The sequence below is a fragment of the Heptranchias perlo genome, chromosome 1 (assembly GCF_035084215.1).
Source record: "Heptranchias perlo isolate sHepPer1 chromosome 1, sHepPer1.hap1, whole genome shotgun sequence".
NCBI classification, from domain to species: Eukaryota; Metazoa; Chordata; class Chondrichthyes; order Hexanchiformes; family Hexanchidae; genus Heptranchias; species Heptranchias perlo.
The window spans coordinates 26,637,722-26,657,888 of NC_090325.1; the positions used below are offsets into that span (position 1 = coordinate 26,637,722).

The 20,167-nt window shown below is 43.9% G+C and overlaps 1 protein-coding gene across 4 annotated transcripts in view; it reads right to left on the reverse strand.

Moving 5' to 3' along the window:
* Window positions 1-357: 357 nt before the first annotated feature.
* LOC137320790 (protein FAM53A-like) overlaps window positions 358-20,167 on the reverse strand; it is a 118,133-nt gene continuing 98,323 nt past the window's right edge. For all 4 annotated transcript variants that reach the window (XM_067982631.1, XM_067982653.1, XM_067982646.1 and 1 more), the window contains exon 5: window positions 358-1,387. In XM_067982631.1, coding sequence (XP_067838732.1) covers window positions 1,052-1,387 — 336 coding nt within the window. In that variant the 3' untranslated portion in view covers window positions 358-1,051. The remainder of the gene's footprint in view (window positions 1,388-20,167) is intronic.

Sequence of the window (20,167 nt, forward strand, 5' to 3'; positions counted from 1 at the left end):
AAAGCAAATTGTTCACCTCTAGTTTGTATGTCTCCCTTTTATACCTCCAATAACAAATGAATAAAGTCTAGACATTACTCATAACACTTGTTCCTAAAGAAACAAATCCACAATTTAGTAAATTGGAATTGCTACAACAGTCATTATTTTGGAAGGACCATCTTAAAACATTACAACAGGATGGATAAAGTCATAATGGAAAAAAAGCTTCTTCCAAAAAATTAACCTCAAAATACCTGTCTGTAAAGAACACTTCCTGCACATGGTACAATTCTTCTTTCAGTGTGTAAAACGTTGATTACAAAATAGCAATGCAGAAAAATCCAGGAAATAAAGAAGGCACACCACAAAAGGAAATGCAAAGCAAAAATCCATTTTATTTCATTTAAAGACTAGAAGTCTTCCTTCTACTATTGCTGAGGGTTTTGACTCCTGGGAAATCGATCGCAACAGGCAATCAAGTCTCTTTCCAAAGCTCAAGTGCTTATTACATTCTTGCGACCGTAGTACAAGATGTCCATTGCGTCTATTTGGCCATTTCGGGTTTATCAAAGCCATTACTTTTCTCTTTAAAAAGTAAAACGTCAATTTTTTTTTGTTGAAACACTGACTTTTCTCCCCCCACAAAAAGCAGCACTATACCCGCACCGACACCACTGTAGTTAAACCTGTGTAGTTTAATGTAGAATGCCCTTTTTTAAAAAAAAACACTTCCTTGTAGAGGTCAGCTTTTCTTGCCATTTCAAAAGCTACAGACAGCAAAATATCCTCAGAGGAGATGGATTTATAGAAAATCTCTTCCTCCAAAAGGTTTCTCAAACCCTTAAAATTGGCAACCTTGTGCATCCAAGATAAAGTTGCTGAACCCTCTACCATCTTCTGCGCACACATGACGTGGACTACTGATGCTTTGCACAAAAAAAATACCTTCAAGCAGCCCAGAATAACCAATAGAATTTTTTTTAATGGACATGAGTTATGCAAAGGTAATCCTCTACCACAACAAAAAGTATAAAAACAACCAGTCTTATCTAGAACATTGTTGCAGCATTTAGTTGTTTTCTATTTGTTCTAGATCCAGATCACCACAGTCCAGTGGAAATATTCCTTCTTCAGTGCTTTCACAATCGCTTGTATCCTCCTCGCTTTCACTCACATTAACTTCTTCCCCATAATTCCTTGGGTGGCAGCCATCTCGGCTCCCAGGGACATGATACCTCGCCGAGTCGTGCTCTTTGACTGGACTGGAGCCTGGAGTGATGATGTTCATTAAAAGGTCATTTGAGTCACATGGTGAGGACACAATAGTCTTCATATGGTGATCATCTTCGTCATCATCATCTTCTTCATAGTCAAGAGAACAAAGGCTTTTTGAGTTCTTTAGCGTCTGAAATTTTAAAAAAAAGTCACCTTGGGTTAATAAAGAACTGTTAAGCATTCTCTGAAACATTCCAATTACAACTGCACGTTTTTCACAATATAACCGCTTTTGGTAGGGAATGATTACTACTCAAGTCCCATTCTAGCAGCTCTTCCACAACCTTCATGAGAAAGAAAGTGGAGGAGATTGGAGAGAAGAGAGGAGAGGAAAAAGAAAACAAGTGAATGATGCATTTAAGGGGAAGCAAGACAAGTACACGAGGGAGTAAGGAATAGAAGGATATGGCAATAGGATAAAATGAAGTAAGGTGGGAGGAGGCTCATGTGGATCATAAACAATGGTATAGACCTGTTGGGCCAAATGGCCTGTTTCTGTGCTGTGTAATTCTATGTAAAGAAAAGAATTTGCATATATAGCAGCATTTCCCAAAGCCTTATTATCTGCTCAAGTTGCTGAAATGGGGTTTGAACCCACTACCTTCTGACTCAGAGGCAAGAGTGCTATCACTGAGGCAACGATTGACAGCTAATAGCCTTAGACAACTAATAACTCAAGTAAAGCAACTGTGATGAGCCTTTTATTTCCTGTAGTTCACTCCAACACTGCCACAAACATATTTATTCCACTTTTGTGGGAAAGTCTAGGAGAATATCAAAATTACTGAAAGTGTTTTTTTCAAAGGGACTTCATGTGGGAAAAAAATGGAAGAGCCCTTTCAATTGACCCACTGCAGTACAACTTGCATTTACAGCACCTGTAATGTAGAAAAACATCCCAAGTCACTTCAGAGTTGCAAGGAAAAATTGGATGCCGAACCAAAGGATGAGATATTAGGAGGGGTAACCAAAAACTTAGTCAAAGAGTTGGGTTTAAGGGGTACTTGAAAGGAAGAGGGAGGTGAAGAGGTTTAGGATGGAAATTCCAGAGCATGGGCCGAGTTGGCTGTAGGAACAACTGCCAGTGGTGCAGTGAAGGGGTGGGGGGGGGTTCACAAGAAGCCAGAAACAGGAACAGAAAGTTTGTGTGGAAAGGGGCATTGTAGCACTGAATGAGTTTACAGAGATAGGAAAAGGCAATCCTTAGAGGGATTTAAATCCCAGGATGAGAATTTTAAATTTGAAGCACTGGGGAACTGTAAGTCATTGTAGGTGAGTGAATACAGGGTGAGCAGGACTTGGTGGGGTAAAATTCAAGCAGCAGAGTTTTGGATGAGCTCAAGTTTATGGAGGGTGGAGGTCGGAAGCCCAGACAGGATAAGCATTACAACAGCCAACTCTAGAGGTGACAAAAGCATGGATAAGGGTTTCAGCAGCAGATGGACTGATGGATTGGAGGCAGGATTAGATGGTCTTTGTGGTAGAATATCGCAGTTGGGGTTGGAAGCTCAGCTCAAAGTTAAATAGGACGCTACGGTTGTGAACAATTTGGATCTGCCTGAAACAGGGGCTTGGGGGCGGGGGGGGGAGGAAAGACAGCGCGGGGAAATGGGTCAGTGGCAAGGGAATGGAGTTTGTGCTGGGGCTCCAGATGATGGCTTTGGTCTTTCCCATGTTTAGCTGGAGGAAATTGCAACTCATCCAAGACTGGATGTCAAACAGTTTCCATAGCCTTGCTCTTGCGCATATCTAACCTCCTCCAAACTACAATAACTCCCTCCAAATCTTCCATTCTTTTGACTCTGGTTGCAGGGCATTATCCCCTCACTTTCCTCCACAATTGAATGCCATGCTTTCAGCTGCCGAGGCTCCAGGCTCTCTAATTCCCTCCCTGCTTATAAACACTACAAAGAACAATTGCTTCAAATAGTCAAAGCCAATAAACAACCTGAAGTCAGGAGAATGCAGTAACTATTCGTGGGGACTAGTGCAGCTGTTTAGAATTGATCTATGTTGCAATTCAAACACTTCCTACAAGCCTTTTACATTAAAATAGATCTGTTAATGTTAATTAAATCATGGCTTCCCATCCGTTAGGACAAGTACAAAGTTGAAATTGCAGACAAGGACCCTCAAATCTTGGATCTCGGTGCAGAATCACCATTATACTACATCAACAAAATTGCACAACACTTACATGAGATTCTACTTTTGTGAAGCCTCAAATTTAAAATTCTTATCCTTGTGTGCAAAGCCCTCCATGGCCTTGCCCCACCCTATCTCTGTAACCTCCTCCAGCCCTACAACCCTCCAAGAACACTGTTCCTCCAATTCTGGTCTCTTGTGCATCCCGTTTCCTTCACTCCTCCATTGGCGGCCGTGCCTCCAGCTGCCCAGGCCCTAAGTTCTAGAATTCCTTCCCTAAACCTCTCTGCCTCTCTCGTCAAGATGCTTCCTCAAACCTACCTCTGCAACCACCCGTCCTAATATCTCCTTATATGGCTCAGTATTAAATTTTATCTGATAACGCTCCTGTGAAGCTGTACAGTCGGGATGTTTTACTATGTTAAAGACGCTATATAAATGCAAGTTTTTGTCTGATGGAACAAAAGCGGCAAACGCCTTAACCACAGGCTTAAAGGATCCTGTATACGAGAGGGAAAAATCCGAGAATCATAATTGTGTTAAACCTCTTAACAATGCTTCAGCCCCTCCACACATACAATTTATAAAGCAGATCTCAGACTTATTAATGAGCTCTTTGTTCATTACCAAATGTATTACAACATCTCCATCTCTCAAATCAACCAAAACACTTGAAAGTGTTTCCAGAAAACAATTTAGTAGTAAATATAAAAAAATCCAACTAGCAAAAAAAAAGATTTTGGCTAACAAGGGTGGAAAGATCTTATTCATACTATGCCTTTTCTACATCAATTTTTGAGAAGCAAACAAAAAAAAAAATTATAAAGAGAATGCCATCAACATTCATCCAGGATGACAACGTGGCATGAACAATGTGCATAAATATCAGTGTCTGCCCTGGAATTTACACCAGTGATGGGAATATGATGCATTTAATTTGCACGGTCAGACCTAATTGGTATCAGATTTTGACATTAACGGGGGCTCGGTGTATCAGGCAGGGAGCGACTAAACCCAGGAGAACCACGTCACTTCACACACATACCAATGAGAGAATATTTTCAAAATAGATTGCTAAAAATCAAGCCACTACATCAGGTTAACTGACAAAAAAAAACATGGCTTTTGTTTGTTTCAAGACCCAAGAGATTGGCATAGACTGAAGGCTTTCAGGCCTCTCAATCGAAGTATTGCAGTTAAAAATATTTTTAACCACCTTTTTTGGATTATATCTGACAACAAGTTTGGAACTGATCAAATGCAGTGATATGGAAAATGAAATGACTCAAATCATAGTTCAAGATCCCCAATGCTTTTCACACTATTGAAAAACAAGTTGGAGCTAATTCTTATCTCCCATCAGCTCAGCTGCTGTGAATGCAAATAGTCCTGCAGTGTTACAGCAGTGAATTGCAAAGAGATTCCTGCCTCATTTATTTACATTCCAGTGGGGCATTACCTCAAGCACTCTGGTCTGCATCTGCAAACCAGAGAGAACACTGGAAAAATACAGAGGCTCAATTTTCACAGTTGCCTCAGTGACAAAACTTTAAATACAGCAGTCAATTAGCCATCTCTATATGAAAAAACACATGCCTCTGCATTTTAAAAATACATTTTAGTTGTGAATTTCCCCATCGCACTTGCTCCGATCTGGGCTACTTTAGTGGTTAAAACAGAATCCACAACAATGGAATATATAAAGGTCCTCATTTCCTTTTCATGAACTCATCTATAAATGAAGCAATGATAAATTTATACGAGACAAAAGTTAGGGCAGTGAGATTAGTTTTGGAACATAAGAAATAGGAGTAGGAGAAGACCATATGGTCCCTCGAGCCTGCTCCGCCATTCAATCAGATCACGGTTGATCTTCAACCTCAACTCCACTTTCCCACCCAGTCCCCATATCCCTCGATTACCCTAGAGTCCAAAAATCTATCCATCTCAGCCTTGAATATACTCAACGACTCAGCATCCACAGAAACATAGAAAATAGGAGTAGGCCATTCGGCCCTTCGAGCCTGCTCCACCATTCAATATGATCATGGCTGATCCTCTCTCTCAATACCATATTCCCACTCTCTCCCCATACCCCTTGATGCCTTTTGTGTCCGGAAATCTATCTCGCTCCTTCTTAAACATATTCAGTGACTTGACCCCCACAGCCTTCTGTGGTAGAGAATTCCACAGGTTCACCACCCTCTGAGTGAAGAAATTTCTCCTCATCTCAGTCCTAAATGTTCTACCCCATATCCTGAGACTGTGGCCCTCGTTCTGGAACCCCCAGCCAGGGGAAACATCCTCCCTGCATCCAGTCTGTCTAGTCCTGTCAGAATTTTATATGTTTCAATGAGATCCCCTCTCATTCTTCTAAACGCGAGTGAATACAGGCCTAGTCGACCCAATCTCTCCTCATAAGACAGTCATGCCATTCCAGGAATCAGTCTGGTAAACCTTCACTGCACTCCCTCAATGGCAAGGATATCCTTTCTTAGGTAAGGAGACCAAAACTGCACACAATACTCCTGGTGTGGTCTCACCAAGACCTTGTATAACTGCAGTAAGACATCCTTGCTCCTATACTCAAATCCTCTTGCAATGAAGGCCACAGCCCTCTGGGGTAGACAATTCCAAAGATTCACAACCCTCTGAAGAAATTCCCCTTCATCTGAGTCTTAAATGGCTGACCCCTTATCCTGAGACTATGCCCCTTAGTTCTAGACTCTCCAGCCTGGGGGAACAACCTCTCAGCATCTACCCTGTCAAGCCCTCAGAGAATCTTGTAAGTTTCAATGAGATCAGCTCTCATTCTTCTAAACTCCAGAGAGTATAGGCCCTTTCTACTCAAACTCTCCTCATAGGTCAACCCTCTTGTCCCAAGAATCAATCTAGTGAACCTTTGTTGCACCGTCTTTATGGCAAGTATATCCTTCCTAAGGAGAGCAAAACAGTACTCCAGATGAGGTCTCACCAAAGCCCTGTAACAATTGTAGCAAGACTTCCTTATTCTTGTACTCCAACCCCCTTGCAATAAATGCCAAAATGCCATTTGCCTTCCTAATTGCCTGCTATACCTACATGCTAACTTTTTGTGCTTCTTTTACGAGGACACCCAAATCTCGCTGAACTCCAACATTTAATAATCTCACCCTTTCAAAAAATATTCTGTTTTTCTATTCTTCCTACCAAAGTGAATAATCTCACATTTCCCGACATTATACACCCATCTGCCACCTTCTTGCCCATGCACCTAACCTGTCTATATCCCTTTGCAAATTCTGCGTGTTCTCCTCACAACTTACTTTCCCACAAGAGTAAGCACAGATATGATGGGCTAAACAGCCTCCTCCTCTGCTGCAATGTTCTGTAGTTCTAGCTCAATTAGAGGCGGCAGAATTTCTCAAGCTATTTCAAGCCCCAATTTTTTTTAAAAAAAAAATTGTAGGCATGACTCACTGTAGCTAAGCAATGCCATTTTCAGGACATTTAACAGTCAATGAGCATGAGATGAAACCTGCCAATGAACTGGCGCCCATTTTTATTGAACTTAAAAATATATCTAGAGCAGGGTGAAAAATAGATTGCAGTTTCCAACTGGCAGAATGCTGCAACTTAGTAAATGTTTAACTGATAAGAAAATTAGAAGTCACAAGGATAAAATTAGTCTCTTTAGGAAACTGAAGGCCCTTACATTTCTTTGCATATCAACAGTGACAATACTCAAGAATAAACTTAGTAAAAAGAGTTACTGGTGTCAGTATTGCTACACCTTTAATGTGGCTACGTTGCACTTATCAATCTAAACTGTATCCCTTCTTTAGCTTTGGATAGTTACTTTAAAATGCACCAGTTATCATCTAACAGCAACTGTAAAAATGCACAACCAGCAGTGAGATGTGATGAGATGTGATGAGCATCTCACCACAAATGAGCCTGATCAACAACTTGCATTTATATAGTGCCTTTAACGTAGTAAAACGCCCCTGATCAGAAATCTTAACAGAGAGGAAATAAAAAGTTAATTGCATCTTACTGTTGACTAAGATCTGTCCTTTATATACACAACTTGTCCTGCACAAATTTTAAATATAATTTTAAAATAAGCCTATGTTGCTATTGATATCCCAAATGTGGAGATAAGAGGTGCCTCTCCAGTTACCCAGGCTACAAGTACAATATCAAAATAAAGTGCAACTATAAGTTAGCAATAGCGTAGGCTGGACATTTCATATTTTAAAGAAACCAATGGAAAATGTGTTAAAATAATGACAAGTTTTAAATGGCTACGAATAGCGAGTCATCTGTTACATAGAGTCATAGAAGTTTACAACATGGAAACAGGCCCTTCGGCCCAACATGTCCATGTCGCCCAGTTTATACCACTAAGCTAGTCCCAGTTGCCTGCACTTGGCCCATATCCCTCTATACCCATCTTACCCATGTAACTGTCCAAATGCTTTTTAAAAGACAAAATTGTACCAGCCTCTACTACTGCCTCTGGCAGCTCGTTCCAGACACTCACCACCCTTTGAGTGAAAAAATTGCCCCTCTGGACCCTTTTGTATCTCTCCCCTCTCACCGTAAATCTATGTCCCCTCGTTATAGACTCCCCTACCTCTGGGAAAAGATTTTGACTATCTACCTTATCTATGCCCCTCATTATTTTATAGACTTCTATAAGATCACCCCTTAACCTCCTACTCTCCAGAGAAAAAAGTCCCAGTCTATCTAACCTCTCCCGATAAGTCAAACCATCAAGTCCCGGTAGCATCCTAGTAAATCTTTTCTGCACTCTTTCTAGTTTAATAATATCCTTTCTATAATAGGGTGACCAGAACTGTACACAGTATTCCAAGTGTGGCCTTACTAATGTCTTGTACAACTTCAACAAGACATCCCAACTCCTGTATTCAATGTTCTGACCAATGAAACCAAGCATGCCGAATGTCTTCTTCACCACCCTATCCACCTGTGACTCCACTTTCAAGGAGCTATGAACCTGTACTCCTAGATCTCTTTGTTCTATAACTCTCCCCAACGCCCTACCATTAACGGAGTAGGTCCTGGTCCGATTCGATCTACCAAAATGCATCACCTCACATTTATCTAAATTAAACTCCATCTGCCATTCATCGGCCCACTGGCCCAATTTATCAAGATCCCGTTGCAATCCTAGATAACCTTCTTCACTGTCCACAATGCCACCAATCTTGGTGTCATCTGCAAACTTACTAACCATGCCTCCTAAATTCTCATCCAAATCATTAATATAAATAACAAATAACAGCGGACCCAGCACCGATCCCTGAGGCACACCGCTGGTCACAGGCCTCGAGTTTGAAAAACCCTCTACAACCATCCTCTGTCTTCTGTCGTCAATCCAATTTTGTATCCAATTGGCTACCTCACCTTGGATCCCGTGAGAACTAACCTTATGTAACAACCTACCATGCGGTACCTTGTCAAAGGCTTTGCTAAAGTCCATGTAGACCACGTCTACTGCACAGCCCTCATCTATCTTCTTGGTTACCCCTTCAAAAAACTCAATCAAATCCGTGAGACATGATTTTCCACTCACAAAACCATGCTGACTGTTCCTAATCAGTCCCTGCCTCTCCAAATGCCTGTAGATCCTGTCCCTCAGAATACCCTCTAACAACTTACCCACTACAGATATCAGGCTCACCGGTCTGTAGTTCCCAGGCTTTTCCCTGCCGCCCTTCTTAAACAAGGCACAACATTTGCTACCCTCCAATCTTCAGGCACCTCACCTGTAGCTGTCGATGATTCAAAAATCTCTGCTAGGGGACCCGCAATTTCCTCCCTAACCTCCCATAACGTCCTGGGATACATTTCATCAGGTCCCAGAGATTTATCTACCTTGATGCGCGTTAAGACGTCCAGCACCTCCCTCTCTGTAATATGTACACTCAAGACATCACTATTTATTTCCCCAAGTTCCCTAACATCCATGCCTTTCTCAACCGTAAATACCGATGTGAAATATTCATTCAGGATCTCACCCATCTCTTGTGGTTCCGCACATAGATGACCTTGTTGATCCTTAAGAGGCCCTACTCTCTCCCTAGTTACTCTTTTAGTTACAATGACAATGGTGGTCTACTAGCAATGCACTTGCCCAAAACACTTTTTCCACCCAAAGTTTACCCTTTATGTATCTGCAGGTGCATTAATTGGTCAACTCCTTTATTTATAAATAATGAAACATCTCTTTTCTCAAACTTAATCATCCCAATGAGACCATAACATTCTTCTTCCATTTGACCCAGAGTAGAATTTGACCCTATCCTTATTAACTAATGACTCAGGAACCCCTCCACATAAACAGGTAACAACTCTAATGGTCAGCCATTTTGGGCTCTATTTTAGCACCCGCTATCGGGTTCGTTCCTGGCGGGGAGGGCTCCGAAAATCGGGGAATCCCGGAGCGGGTCGGGAGCCCGGCTCCAACCCGCCCACTTCCGGGTCCCCCACAGACACGCAGACGTGCGCGCGCAGCCCCCGCATGTGGGACTCCCGCAGGCAATTAAAGCCAGCGGGGTGCCACTTAAGTATTTACCTAGGTATTTCAGGTCATTAACAGACCTGATTAAGGGAATATTTCAGGAGGGGTGGGATTTTAGAAACAACTGGGACTGTTTCCCATACAGGGACACACACTCCCAGTTGAAATGGACGTGTGGCAGCCATCAGCCTGTGGCAGCTGCAAAGGTCCATTTGACAGGTGGGGGGGGGGGGGGGGGGGGGGGGGGGAGACCCTCACTCATTGCAGGAGGCCACTCTGTCACTTGGGACAAAGTTTGGCCTCCACCACCCTCCTCCTGACAATCAAATTCACCAACTTGCACACTTACCCCGGGGTCTAGAGACATGTACCTACCTTGCGGACTCCCTCAGATGTACATCTTCCAGATGGGGGCCGCCGTAGCTGCAGTCATGTCCTCCTCGGAGGATGAACAGCATCACCAGCCTCGCCGGCCAAGCCGTCCACCTCTGACATGTGGAGCTCCACAACACAGTGCTGTGACACATCCACCTGCACAGCAGGAGGGAGGGCAACCCCAAAGAGAGATGCGTCGCAGGGGGCACTACCCTCGCCACAGGGTCCACAGACTGAGGCTCAGCTTCCTGGACCTCTCTGAGTAGCAGTGCACACGGAGGCTCAGAGTCACTCGACATGTAGTCGTGGACATCTGCAGCCTCCTTCATGCCGAGCTGCTCCCAGCTGGCCTGAGCACCATCTTCTTACCTGTCGCTGTCAAAGTCACCAGTGCCCTCAACAACTTCTCCACCACATCCTTCCAGGGTACCACCAGGTACATCGCCAACGCCTCTCAGTCGTCTGCACAAAAGAGCCCTGCAAATACACCTACACCCACTTTGCAGTGACACAATGGGTGGCATCAGGTGTGGGTCTTCATTGTGATCCTCAGGAAAGGGCATTATTGCACAAACCAGACAAGATTCGCAAAGATGTGGCAGTAGTGGTGCCAATATAATGTGATGTGAGTTGATCCGAAATTAAATATAAGTTAAAAACCATAACAAACCCTCAAACACCCTTGTGCATCCCCTTCATGCTCACGACACGTTTGCCTTACGCTTCCTACTGCACATATGTGACGCATGCCCTGTGGCTGCAGCACAGGTCGTGGCAGGTTGAGTGAGGCTGACCATGAAAGAGATGCATGAGAGGGTGAGTATGAGATAGAGCCATGAGATTGTATGAGGATTGGGTTGAGTGGGAGTGGCAGGATGAGTACTGGCGAGGTGAGTAAGTGCAGTTAAGATGAGGATGAGGTTTGAGTGAGTGTGAGGAGTGATGTGACAGAGTAGTGTTGGCAGTGCAGAAGGAGATGTGGCAGACGGAGTGTAGGGGAATAAGTGTACTCACTTTGGCTGACCTACTTAGGTTAATTCAGCGCCTCCTGCACTGTATGCAGGTGCGCGATATGTTGGTGGTGCAGGTGACCTCCTCTGCCACCTCGAGCCAGGCCTTCCTGGTGGCAGAGGCAGGCCGCTTCCTCCCGCCCGCCGGGGGGGGGGGGGGGGGGGGGGGGGGAGGAAGATCTCTGTCCTCCCCCTCCTCCTCACCCCATCTAATGATACCTGGAGTGAGGCATCATTAAACTGGGAGCAGCCTTCCCCCTGGGCTGCTCCATGCTGTATTTTTTCCTATTTGTTGCAGCATGTCAGTGGAGGACTGCCCCTTTAAATAGAGCTCCTCCAGCTGACAGACCTTACTGCACATGCTCAGTCCGCCCGACGCGCAGATCAGCAGCGGGGAACCCAGAACAACAGGTAAGTGGATCCATTTAGGCTGCGATCGCGCGCAGGGCAGGCTGATTTCGCCGGGCGCCCCGCCACGAACCCGCAGCCCTGGCAATATCGAGCCCATTATCTCAAGCAGCCACAACCAGTATGAGGACTCAACTTGCTGTTTCACTGATTATCCACTCAAACACTGATAGATGTTATCCACACATTCTATTTACTCATGGACCAACATGTGTCTTTTGTATATTAAAAAAAAGCTATGCTTAAAAAATGATAACTTCAGGAACCTCCACTGGAAACATTCCAGACTGAAACTTCGCAGATAAACAATGGAACTCTGCAACTGATTCAATGCAGCGCTGTGTCTGCATCTGAAGTGTATTTCTACCTTATATAGTGCCGTTGCACAAACCACATCTAAAAACTTGTGCACAACAATGAATTGAAGTGCTGCCTGCCTTTCTCCTACCCACCCAATGTTTATATTTAGAATTGTAAACAATTTTACAACACCAAGTTATAGTCCAGCAATTTTATTTTAAATTCACAAGCTTTCGGAGATTTTCTCCTTCCTCAGGCAAATGTTTCAAGATCTCCTTGAAGCCTACGCATTTATACATATTTAGAATCACTGTGGAACTCATTCTTTTGGGATATTAGGTTCTCCAATCCCAATCCACCAACTTTTCTATTTTGTTTCCACATTAAAACAGCAAGGTGGAGCTCCAGGGATAAGAAAGATTGATCAAAAGTTATTGCAGCATTCCTTGTGCAAAGGCTAAGCAAACAATTAAAATGCAGGCTTCTGCATTGTGCACTGACATGGCCCTTCAGTACTACAATCCCTTAAGTCACAGGCTGCAGCCATTATCCAAAATCTGGAAGCTTTGTGCTGATGCAAACTCGCTATCTGCCACATAATGGACAGCACCACCAAAGATAAATTAGGTGGTATAGGACTGGAATGCATTAATAAATTGAATGAAAGGCGACCAAAAAAAAAGATACAAAAATACAGGAGTTCCTCAGGGCAGTGTCCTAGGCCCAACCATCTTCAGCTGCTTCATCAACGACCTTCCCTCCATCGTAAGATCAGAAATGGGGAGCTCACCGATGATTTCACAGTGTTCAGTTCCATTCGCAACCCAACATCCTGGTTTGGGCTGATGAGTGGCAAGTACATTCGCACCAGACAAGTGCCAGGCAATGACCATCTCCAATAACAGAGATAGTCTAACCACCTCCCCTTGACATTCAATGGCAATACCATCGCCGAATCCCCCACCATCAACATCCTGGGGGTCACTATTGACCAGAAACTAAACTGGACCAGCCACAAATACTGTGGCTGTAAGAGCAGGTCAGAGGCTGGGTATTCTGCGGCGAGTGACTCACCCCGACTCCCCAAAGCCTTTCCACCATCTACAAGGCACAAGTCAGGAGTGTGATGGAATACTCTCCACTTGCCTGGATGAATGCAGCTCCAACATTCAAGCAGCTCTACACCATCCAGGACAAAGCAGCCCGCTTGATTGGCACCCCATCCAACACCTTAAGCATTCACTCCCTTCACCACCGGCGCACTGTGGCTGCAGTATGTACCATCTACAGGGTGCACTGCAGCAATTTGCCAAGCTTCTTCAACAGCACCTCCCAAACCCGTGACCTCTACCACCTAGAAGGACAAGGGCAGCAGGTACATGGGAACACCACCACCTGCACGTTCACCTCCAAGTCACACCATCCAGATTTGGAATTATATCGCTGTTCCTTCATCGTCGCTGGGTCAAAATCCTGGAACTCCCTTCCTAACAGCACTGTGGGAGAACCTTCACCACAGACTGCAGCGGTTCAAGAGGCAGCTCACCACCACCTTCTCAAGGGCAATTAGGGATGGGCAATAAATGCTGGCCTTGCCAGTGACACCCACATGCCATGTGTGATTGTTAACAGTATTAGAATTGAAATGACAACTGTTAACTGTTCAACCTGGTCAGATTGGGGTGTGTGGGAAACAGAGCCACTAGGAAAGCAAAATTCAGGATGGATCGAACCAACAAGTATAAAACATTTGATACAGGATGTAATGTTTAAAAAAAACACTACACAAAATTTGTTTGACACCATTTTCTTTCCCCAGGGCCTTGATTCGGCCATCCTTTAAGACAACCTACTGCCAAAGGCAATGGGGAGACCACGAATACAGAAGGTTACTTCATTAAAGCCCACTTCAGGCCTAATTTTATGTTGTGATCCCCACGGTGATCCGAAAGAAGCAAAACACCAGATGCTCTCAGTGCCCGCCACCTTAGTAGTGCTCTTTCATTGCACCAAATGCCTCTAGCCTCTATTCAGAACTAAGTACCCCAGCCTGTTATCTGCTGTCACAGGACAAAGCACTGGTTTGTTTGCAGCTCAATCTTGATGGTTGATTATCATCTCCTGGGCCCAGCCTACTGCTATCGGTTTTCCTTCTTCCCAAGCCTGTTGGAATTTGAACATTAAATGGATGCTCTTCTCAGGAACAATAGATAAAAAACTGATTTTCTTTTTGAGCAATGCATGAACAAAGGCCAAGATCCATCTTCAGCTTAGCCTGGCTAGAACTCATCCACTAGCTCCCATTCCAAAGCAAGGCTTTTGCCTGTAGCCACAGTATTCACTTCCATTCAGAAAAATAAAATCCTCAGGTTTAACTGCATATTTTCTCTGAATAAAGAGGCACACAGACAACTTTCAAACCCAAGCATGCACACACACATGTATGCTGAGGGACAGTCCATTCCTGTTCCAGTATCTCTCTCATGCACTCATCTGGATCTCAGTAAATATTAGTATCTTTGATCTCTTCCACAATTGCTAGCATACCTTTAACTGGAATGGGAAACAGTTTTTTTTTGCCAAGTTGGTCACGTCAAATACCTGAGGTCACCCTAAAGAGGATTTCAAATTTGAATTTAACCAGACTAATGTCACCCCCGTTAATATTCTAAAATGTAATCTTTTCAGATTAAAGTTTACTGTTATGACCGTAGAAATAACAGAATGGCAGTTCATACAGAAACAGATGACGGCAATTTAGGTTGCAAACGTCCTGAAAGCCATATTTCTAGGAAAACAGAAATAAATGCAATGGGAACATCTGGATTTTGAATTTCCATTTGTGTGGTAGAAATATTCAGAAGTCAGATATTCACCCGAGTCAGCACAAACTATTGGCAGCTTTTGGTGTTGAAATTTACTGCAGTTGCATTAATAAGTTACTGACCAAATTTCAGTGTCAATTTCTGAAAAAACAACCCATGTCCTTGAAGTAATCAATATATTTATATTATGGTTTCAAACTGTTTTTTAAAAAATGAAGCCTATGTGAGTTAAAGGCACCAGATTTGGTCATTTGTTCTCCCATCCCATCCTTCCAGAAAAAAAAACTTTTGGGCTTTTACTTTTAAAAATGTGGTAACATATCAGCAAAACCCAAAATCTAACTTCTCAGTTGAAAATAATATTGTAATAATGAAATGCCCTTGTTAGGGTATTTCTCAAATTTAATTTTAATTTTCTTTATTACAAATTTATGTAACTATAGGGAACATATTTTGAAGACGACAGATTTTAGTATTCTTATTTTGCAAACAAATCAAATAGCTTGAATGTCAATGCTATTGTGTCTGAGAATTAATCAAAACTGTATGCTGCTGCCATTCTTCATGGTAAAGGCACCTTACAACATAGAAGCTGACCAATGCTAGATCCTTACCACTGGCCAGCAAGCTTGTTGCCCTTTAGATGGTGTTTTAAAAACGTAAGAGTGCTCACATTTTAAAGATGCAATTCCAGCAGTTATGTTGCAATCTTCTGACCAAAGGACAGAGAGCCATGTTCAAGTCCCTCACTAGATTTTGCGTACATTAACTAGGCTGACTCTCTAGCACAGTACTGAGGGAGTCCTATATTGTCACAGGTGCTGTACTTCAGCTAAGATGTTGTACTAAAGTACCTGTTCAGGTGGATGGCATTACTTAAAGAGCAGGACATCATGGTTTAGGTGGGTAGCTAACGTTCTACCCCCCTAACCAATATCAGAAAAAAGATTAATCATTCATTTTGTTGCCATTTGTGGGATATTGCTGGAACAGAATGGCTGCTGCATTTGTTTACATAACAGGATTCACTGTACTCCAAAAGTAATTCTAAATGCGGAGACATTTTGACCATTTACTGTGCTACATAAATTCAAGTACTTAATTCTAATTTTACTTTAGTAGCTTCAATGCTGAAAGTAGTACTAATGGAGTTTTATAGTGGTTTTATTTAATCACATAACATCTTATTCATGCTGTGGGCCTCACAATGACCACATGCAGTTTTGACTCCAAACCGAATGTCTATAACCAGGCCTGTCCAGATTTAGCAATAATGCAGTGTGTTACTTGCCCGATATATATATACACCAAAGCCAACTTGAAGTCCAGAGACTCTTGAACCTCAAGCAAGATCATTTCAGCCATTTATACTTGGCCATGTAATGTCACCATTTAGCTGCAAATTCACAGTAAATGCAAAATTTATAGCTGAGTACAGGCTGCGGCTTAAGATAGCACAAAACACATTCAATGAGATACTGAACAGAAGGCATGTCATTATTATTGCTAAAACAGTCTCAACAATGCAACTAAAATAAATGTGGGCTTTGCAAATCTGTTTTCAGGAAGTCTTTCAGGTTAAGCAAAAGCATCTTCAACCAGATACTGGTTGAATAGTTGAGTTTACATTATGCATCGAGAAGACGGTAGAATTAAACATTGCACAGAATTTCACTCAAGATAAGTCTCTCAGAAGCGTGTAGAGAAAGAAATTCTTCGATTTATATAGTTCGTCTTGAGAACTCCCAAAATCATCACAGGATGAATGGCTTCAAAATAGCAGTGACTTATGTAGGCAAATGCTAGTAATTTTGCGTACAGATACAATTAATTGAATGACCACAAATTCTGTTTTTGGTGGTGTTGGCTGGGACATCGGGGTAACTCCCTGCTTTCCTTCAATTAGTGTCATCTTAACATGCACCTGAACAGGAAGACAAAGCCTCAGTTTAATGTCTCAATGTCAGAGGCAAAGACTCCCTCAGAACTATACTGTTGTGTTAGCTTGAATCAGGCACTCAAGTGATCCTCTGACTAAGAATGGAGTGTGATTCAACTGAGCCAACCTGATACTTGACACTGTTGAGACGCAAAGTTGTATTTTCTGGCTTAAGATGTGTGCCTACTGCCAAACCACCCACATTTGAATGCTCAACACCAACTCCCATGTACAACTGCCGATGGGTTTTTGTGCTATAAAAATCGATAGGTTTGTTATAAAACTGCCAATCCCCCAGAAGCTTGTTGTATAAAGCTAGGATTCTGCTTTTTGCACTTGAGTGATTTCTGGGAAGGCGTATATTATTCCAGTAGAGTTTTCTTCACTATATGATATATATTTAAATTATTTCAGCCACTGTAAATTAGATCTATCACTATCCAAATCAATGACCGCTTTTTAAAAAGGTGGACAATGAAAAATCGTAGATCTGCAGGAAGGTAACACTGGTGCAGAAATGCTCATTAACTGCAATAAGCCAGCTGAAAACAATCATTCCTGGCAGCTCTATCCAGGAGCTGCTTGCCAAGTTTCAAGCTCATTAAACCTAATGATATTTTGTAACAAGTTCACTCTGTTAGACCAAACTAAATTACAGAGAGGGAAATGAAAAGTGGAAGCAGCTGCAACCAGCCTTTTTTTCCCCTCAGCAGACAACGACAACGACCGGAGCTGCAGCTGCCACACGAGTACCAGGTCCAAATGCCTTCAAATCCACACGAGAGCCAGGCCCAAGAGCCTTCAAATCCACACGAGAGCCGGGCCCAAGAGCCTTCAAATCCACACGAGAGCCGGGCCCAAGAGCCTTCAAATCCACACGAGAGCCGGGCCCAAGAGCCTTCAAAGCCACACGAGAGCCGGGCCCAAGAGCCTTCAAAGCCACACGAGAGCCGGGCCCAAGAGCCTTCAAAGCCACAGGAGAGCCGGGCCCAAGAGCCTTCAAAGCCACACGAGAGCCGGGCCCAAGAGCCTTCAAATCCACACGACAGCCGGGCCCAAGAGCCTTCAAAGCCACACGAGAGCCGGGCCCAAGAGCCTTCAAAGCCACACGAGAGCCGGGCCCAAGAGCCTTCAAAGCCACAGGAGAGCCGGGCCCAAGAGCCTTCAAAGCCACACGAGAGCCGGGCCCAAGAGCCTTCAAAGCCACACGAGAGCCGGGCCCAAGAGCCTTCAAAGCCACAGGAGAGCCAGGCCCAAGAGCCTTCAAAGCCACACGAGAGCCGGGCCCAAGAGCCTTCAAAGCCACAGGAGAGCCGGGCCCAAGAGCCTTCAAAGCCACACGAGAGCCGGGCCCAAGAGCCTTCAAAGCCACAGGAGAGCCGGGCCCAAGAGCCTTCAAAGCCACAGGAGAGCCAGGCCCAAGAGCCTTCAAAGCCACAGGAGAGCCAGGCCCAAGAGCCTTCAAAGCCACAGGAGAGCCAGGCCCAAGAGCCTTCAAAGCCACAGGAGAGCCAGGCCCAAGAGCCTTCAAAGCCACACGAGAGCCGGGCCCAAGAGCCTTCAAAGCCACACGAGAGCCGGGCCCAAGAGCCTTCAAAGCCACAGGAGAGCCAGGCCCAAGAGCCTTCAAAGCCACACGAGAGCCGGGCCCAAGAGCCTTCAAAGCCACACGAGAGCCGGGCCCAAGAGCCTTCAAAGCCACAGGAGAGCCAGGCCCAAGAGCCTTCAAAGCCACACGAGAGCCGGGCCCAAGAGCCTTCAAAGCCACAGGAGAGCCGGGCCCAAGAGCCTTCAAAGCCACACGAGAGCCGGGCCCAAGAGCCTTCAAAGCCACACGAGAGCCGGGCCCAAGAGCCTTCAAAGCCACAGGAGAGCCAGGCCCAAGAGCCTTCAAAGCCACACGAGAGCCGGGCCCAAGAGCCTTCAAAGCCACACGAGAGCCGGGCCCAAGAGCCTTCAAAGCCACAGGAGAGCCAGGCCCAAGAGCCTTCAAAGCCACACGAGAGCCGGGCCCAAGAGCCTTCAAAGCCACAGGAGAGCCGGGCCCAAGAGCCTTCAAAGCCACACGAGAGCCGGGCCCAAGAGCCTTCAAAGCCACACGAGAGCCGGGCCCAAGAGCCTTCAAAGCCACACGAGAGCCGGGCCCAAGAGCCTTCAAAGCCACACGAGAGCCAGGCCCAAGGAGTCTTCAAATTAACTTTTGAGTTGTCTGCTCTTCCACTAGTTAGTGTGAAACACTCAACACCAGAGGGGCCTCAGCACACAGCAAATCACTGAGCAAAACTGCCAGGGTTTGGGGTAAACAAGCAGTAGATTTCATATTCTAATGACGAGTGGGGCCAAAAACTCATTTTGTATACAAGTTGAAATGGTCTTAGGACAGAACTCAAAATGCAGAAGTACACCATACTTTATCGCCAAGGCAGTCCTTGTTTCAATAAGGGGCTGGTTATAAATAGGCTGTTTAACCACAGAATTCACGTACGAGGCATACTTATTTAAAATCAAAAAACATTTACAGCTGGGAGTGTGGCCTATATGTGAGTCAATACAGTATATTGTTTCTCTATCAACAAGGGTGCCACAAGTACAATATTAATAACTTGAATACATCAAGCCCACAATGGAGTTGCAGTGGGTGTGGTAGGACTAATAGAGACCTTCATATATATTGTGAAATGCTTAAACTTATAGCCCATTAACAGAAATGTATAAGCATTGTCCCAGCAATTCCCTTCTATAAATTAGCATAGGACATCAGCATCAAGTGTTTAATGAAACATGCATATGATTTCCAATGATGCAGCATGCCCGGCATGCAAGTTACTCTATCTGCACTTTGATTTCAGATTTTACTATCACATAGCCTTTAGTGCACTCTCATTGTGCACAAAGTATTGCTATTGTTACTGTCAAGTATACAAAGTATCTGTGCATTAGACCCACTAAATTTCTACTCAAAAAGCCTACAATGTAATTGTATATAGAGGCAGTGAGTGTAAAAATTACATTACTGGTACAGTAAACTACTGTATAAGTGCTTCTGGCCGCCCTTATTTCATAGTGTGTCTATGTATCACCATACATGTGTCTGTCACGTCATTGATTATACCAATATATTAGGAAAGGCTAAACCCAAGCTCCTCTACTCTAATTGAAAATTGAGACAAGGGTTAAATAAACACAGACATATTCCTAGCAAGTTTATCACAGAATATGAGGTTACATGACAACCTGCATTCGATCTACAGAGATTACTTGATAACCTGCATTCAATCTACAGAGATTATATGACAACCTGCATTCTAGCCATGGCTTGTAAAGCCCAGTATAAAGGGCTGAACAGAAAGCACCAAAATTCATAAGTGCACACTGCAGC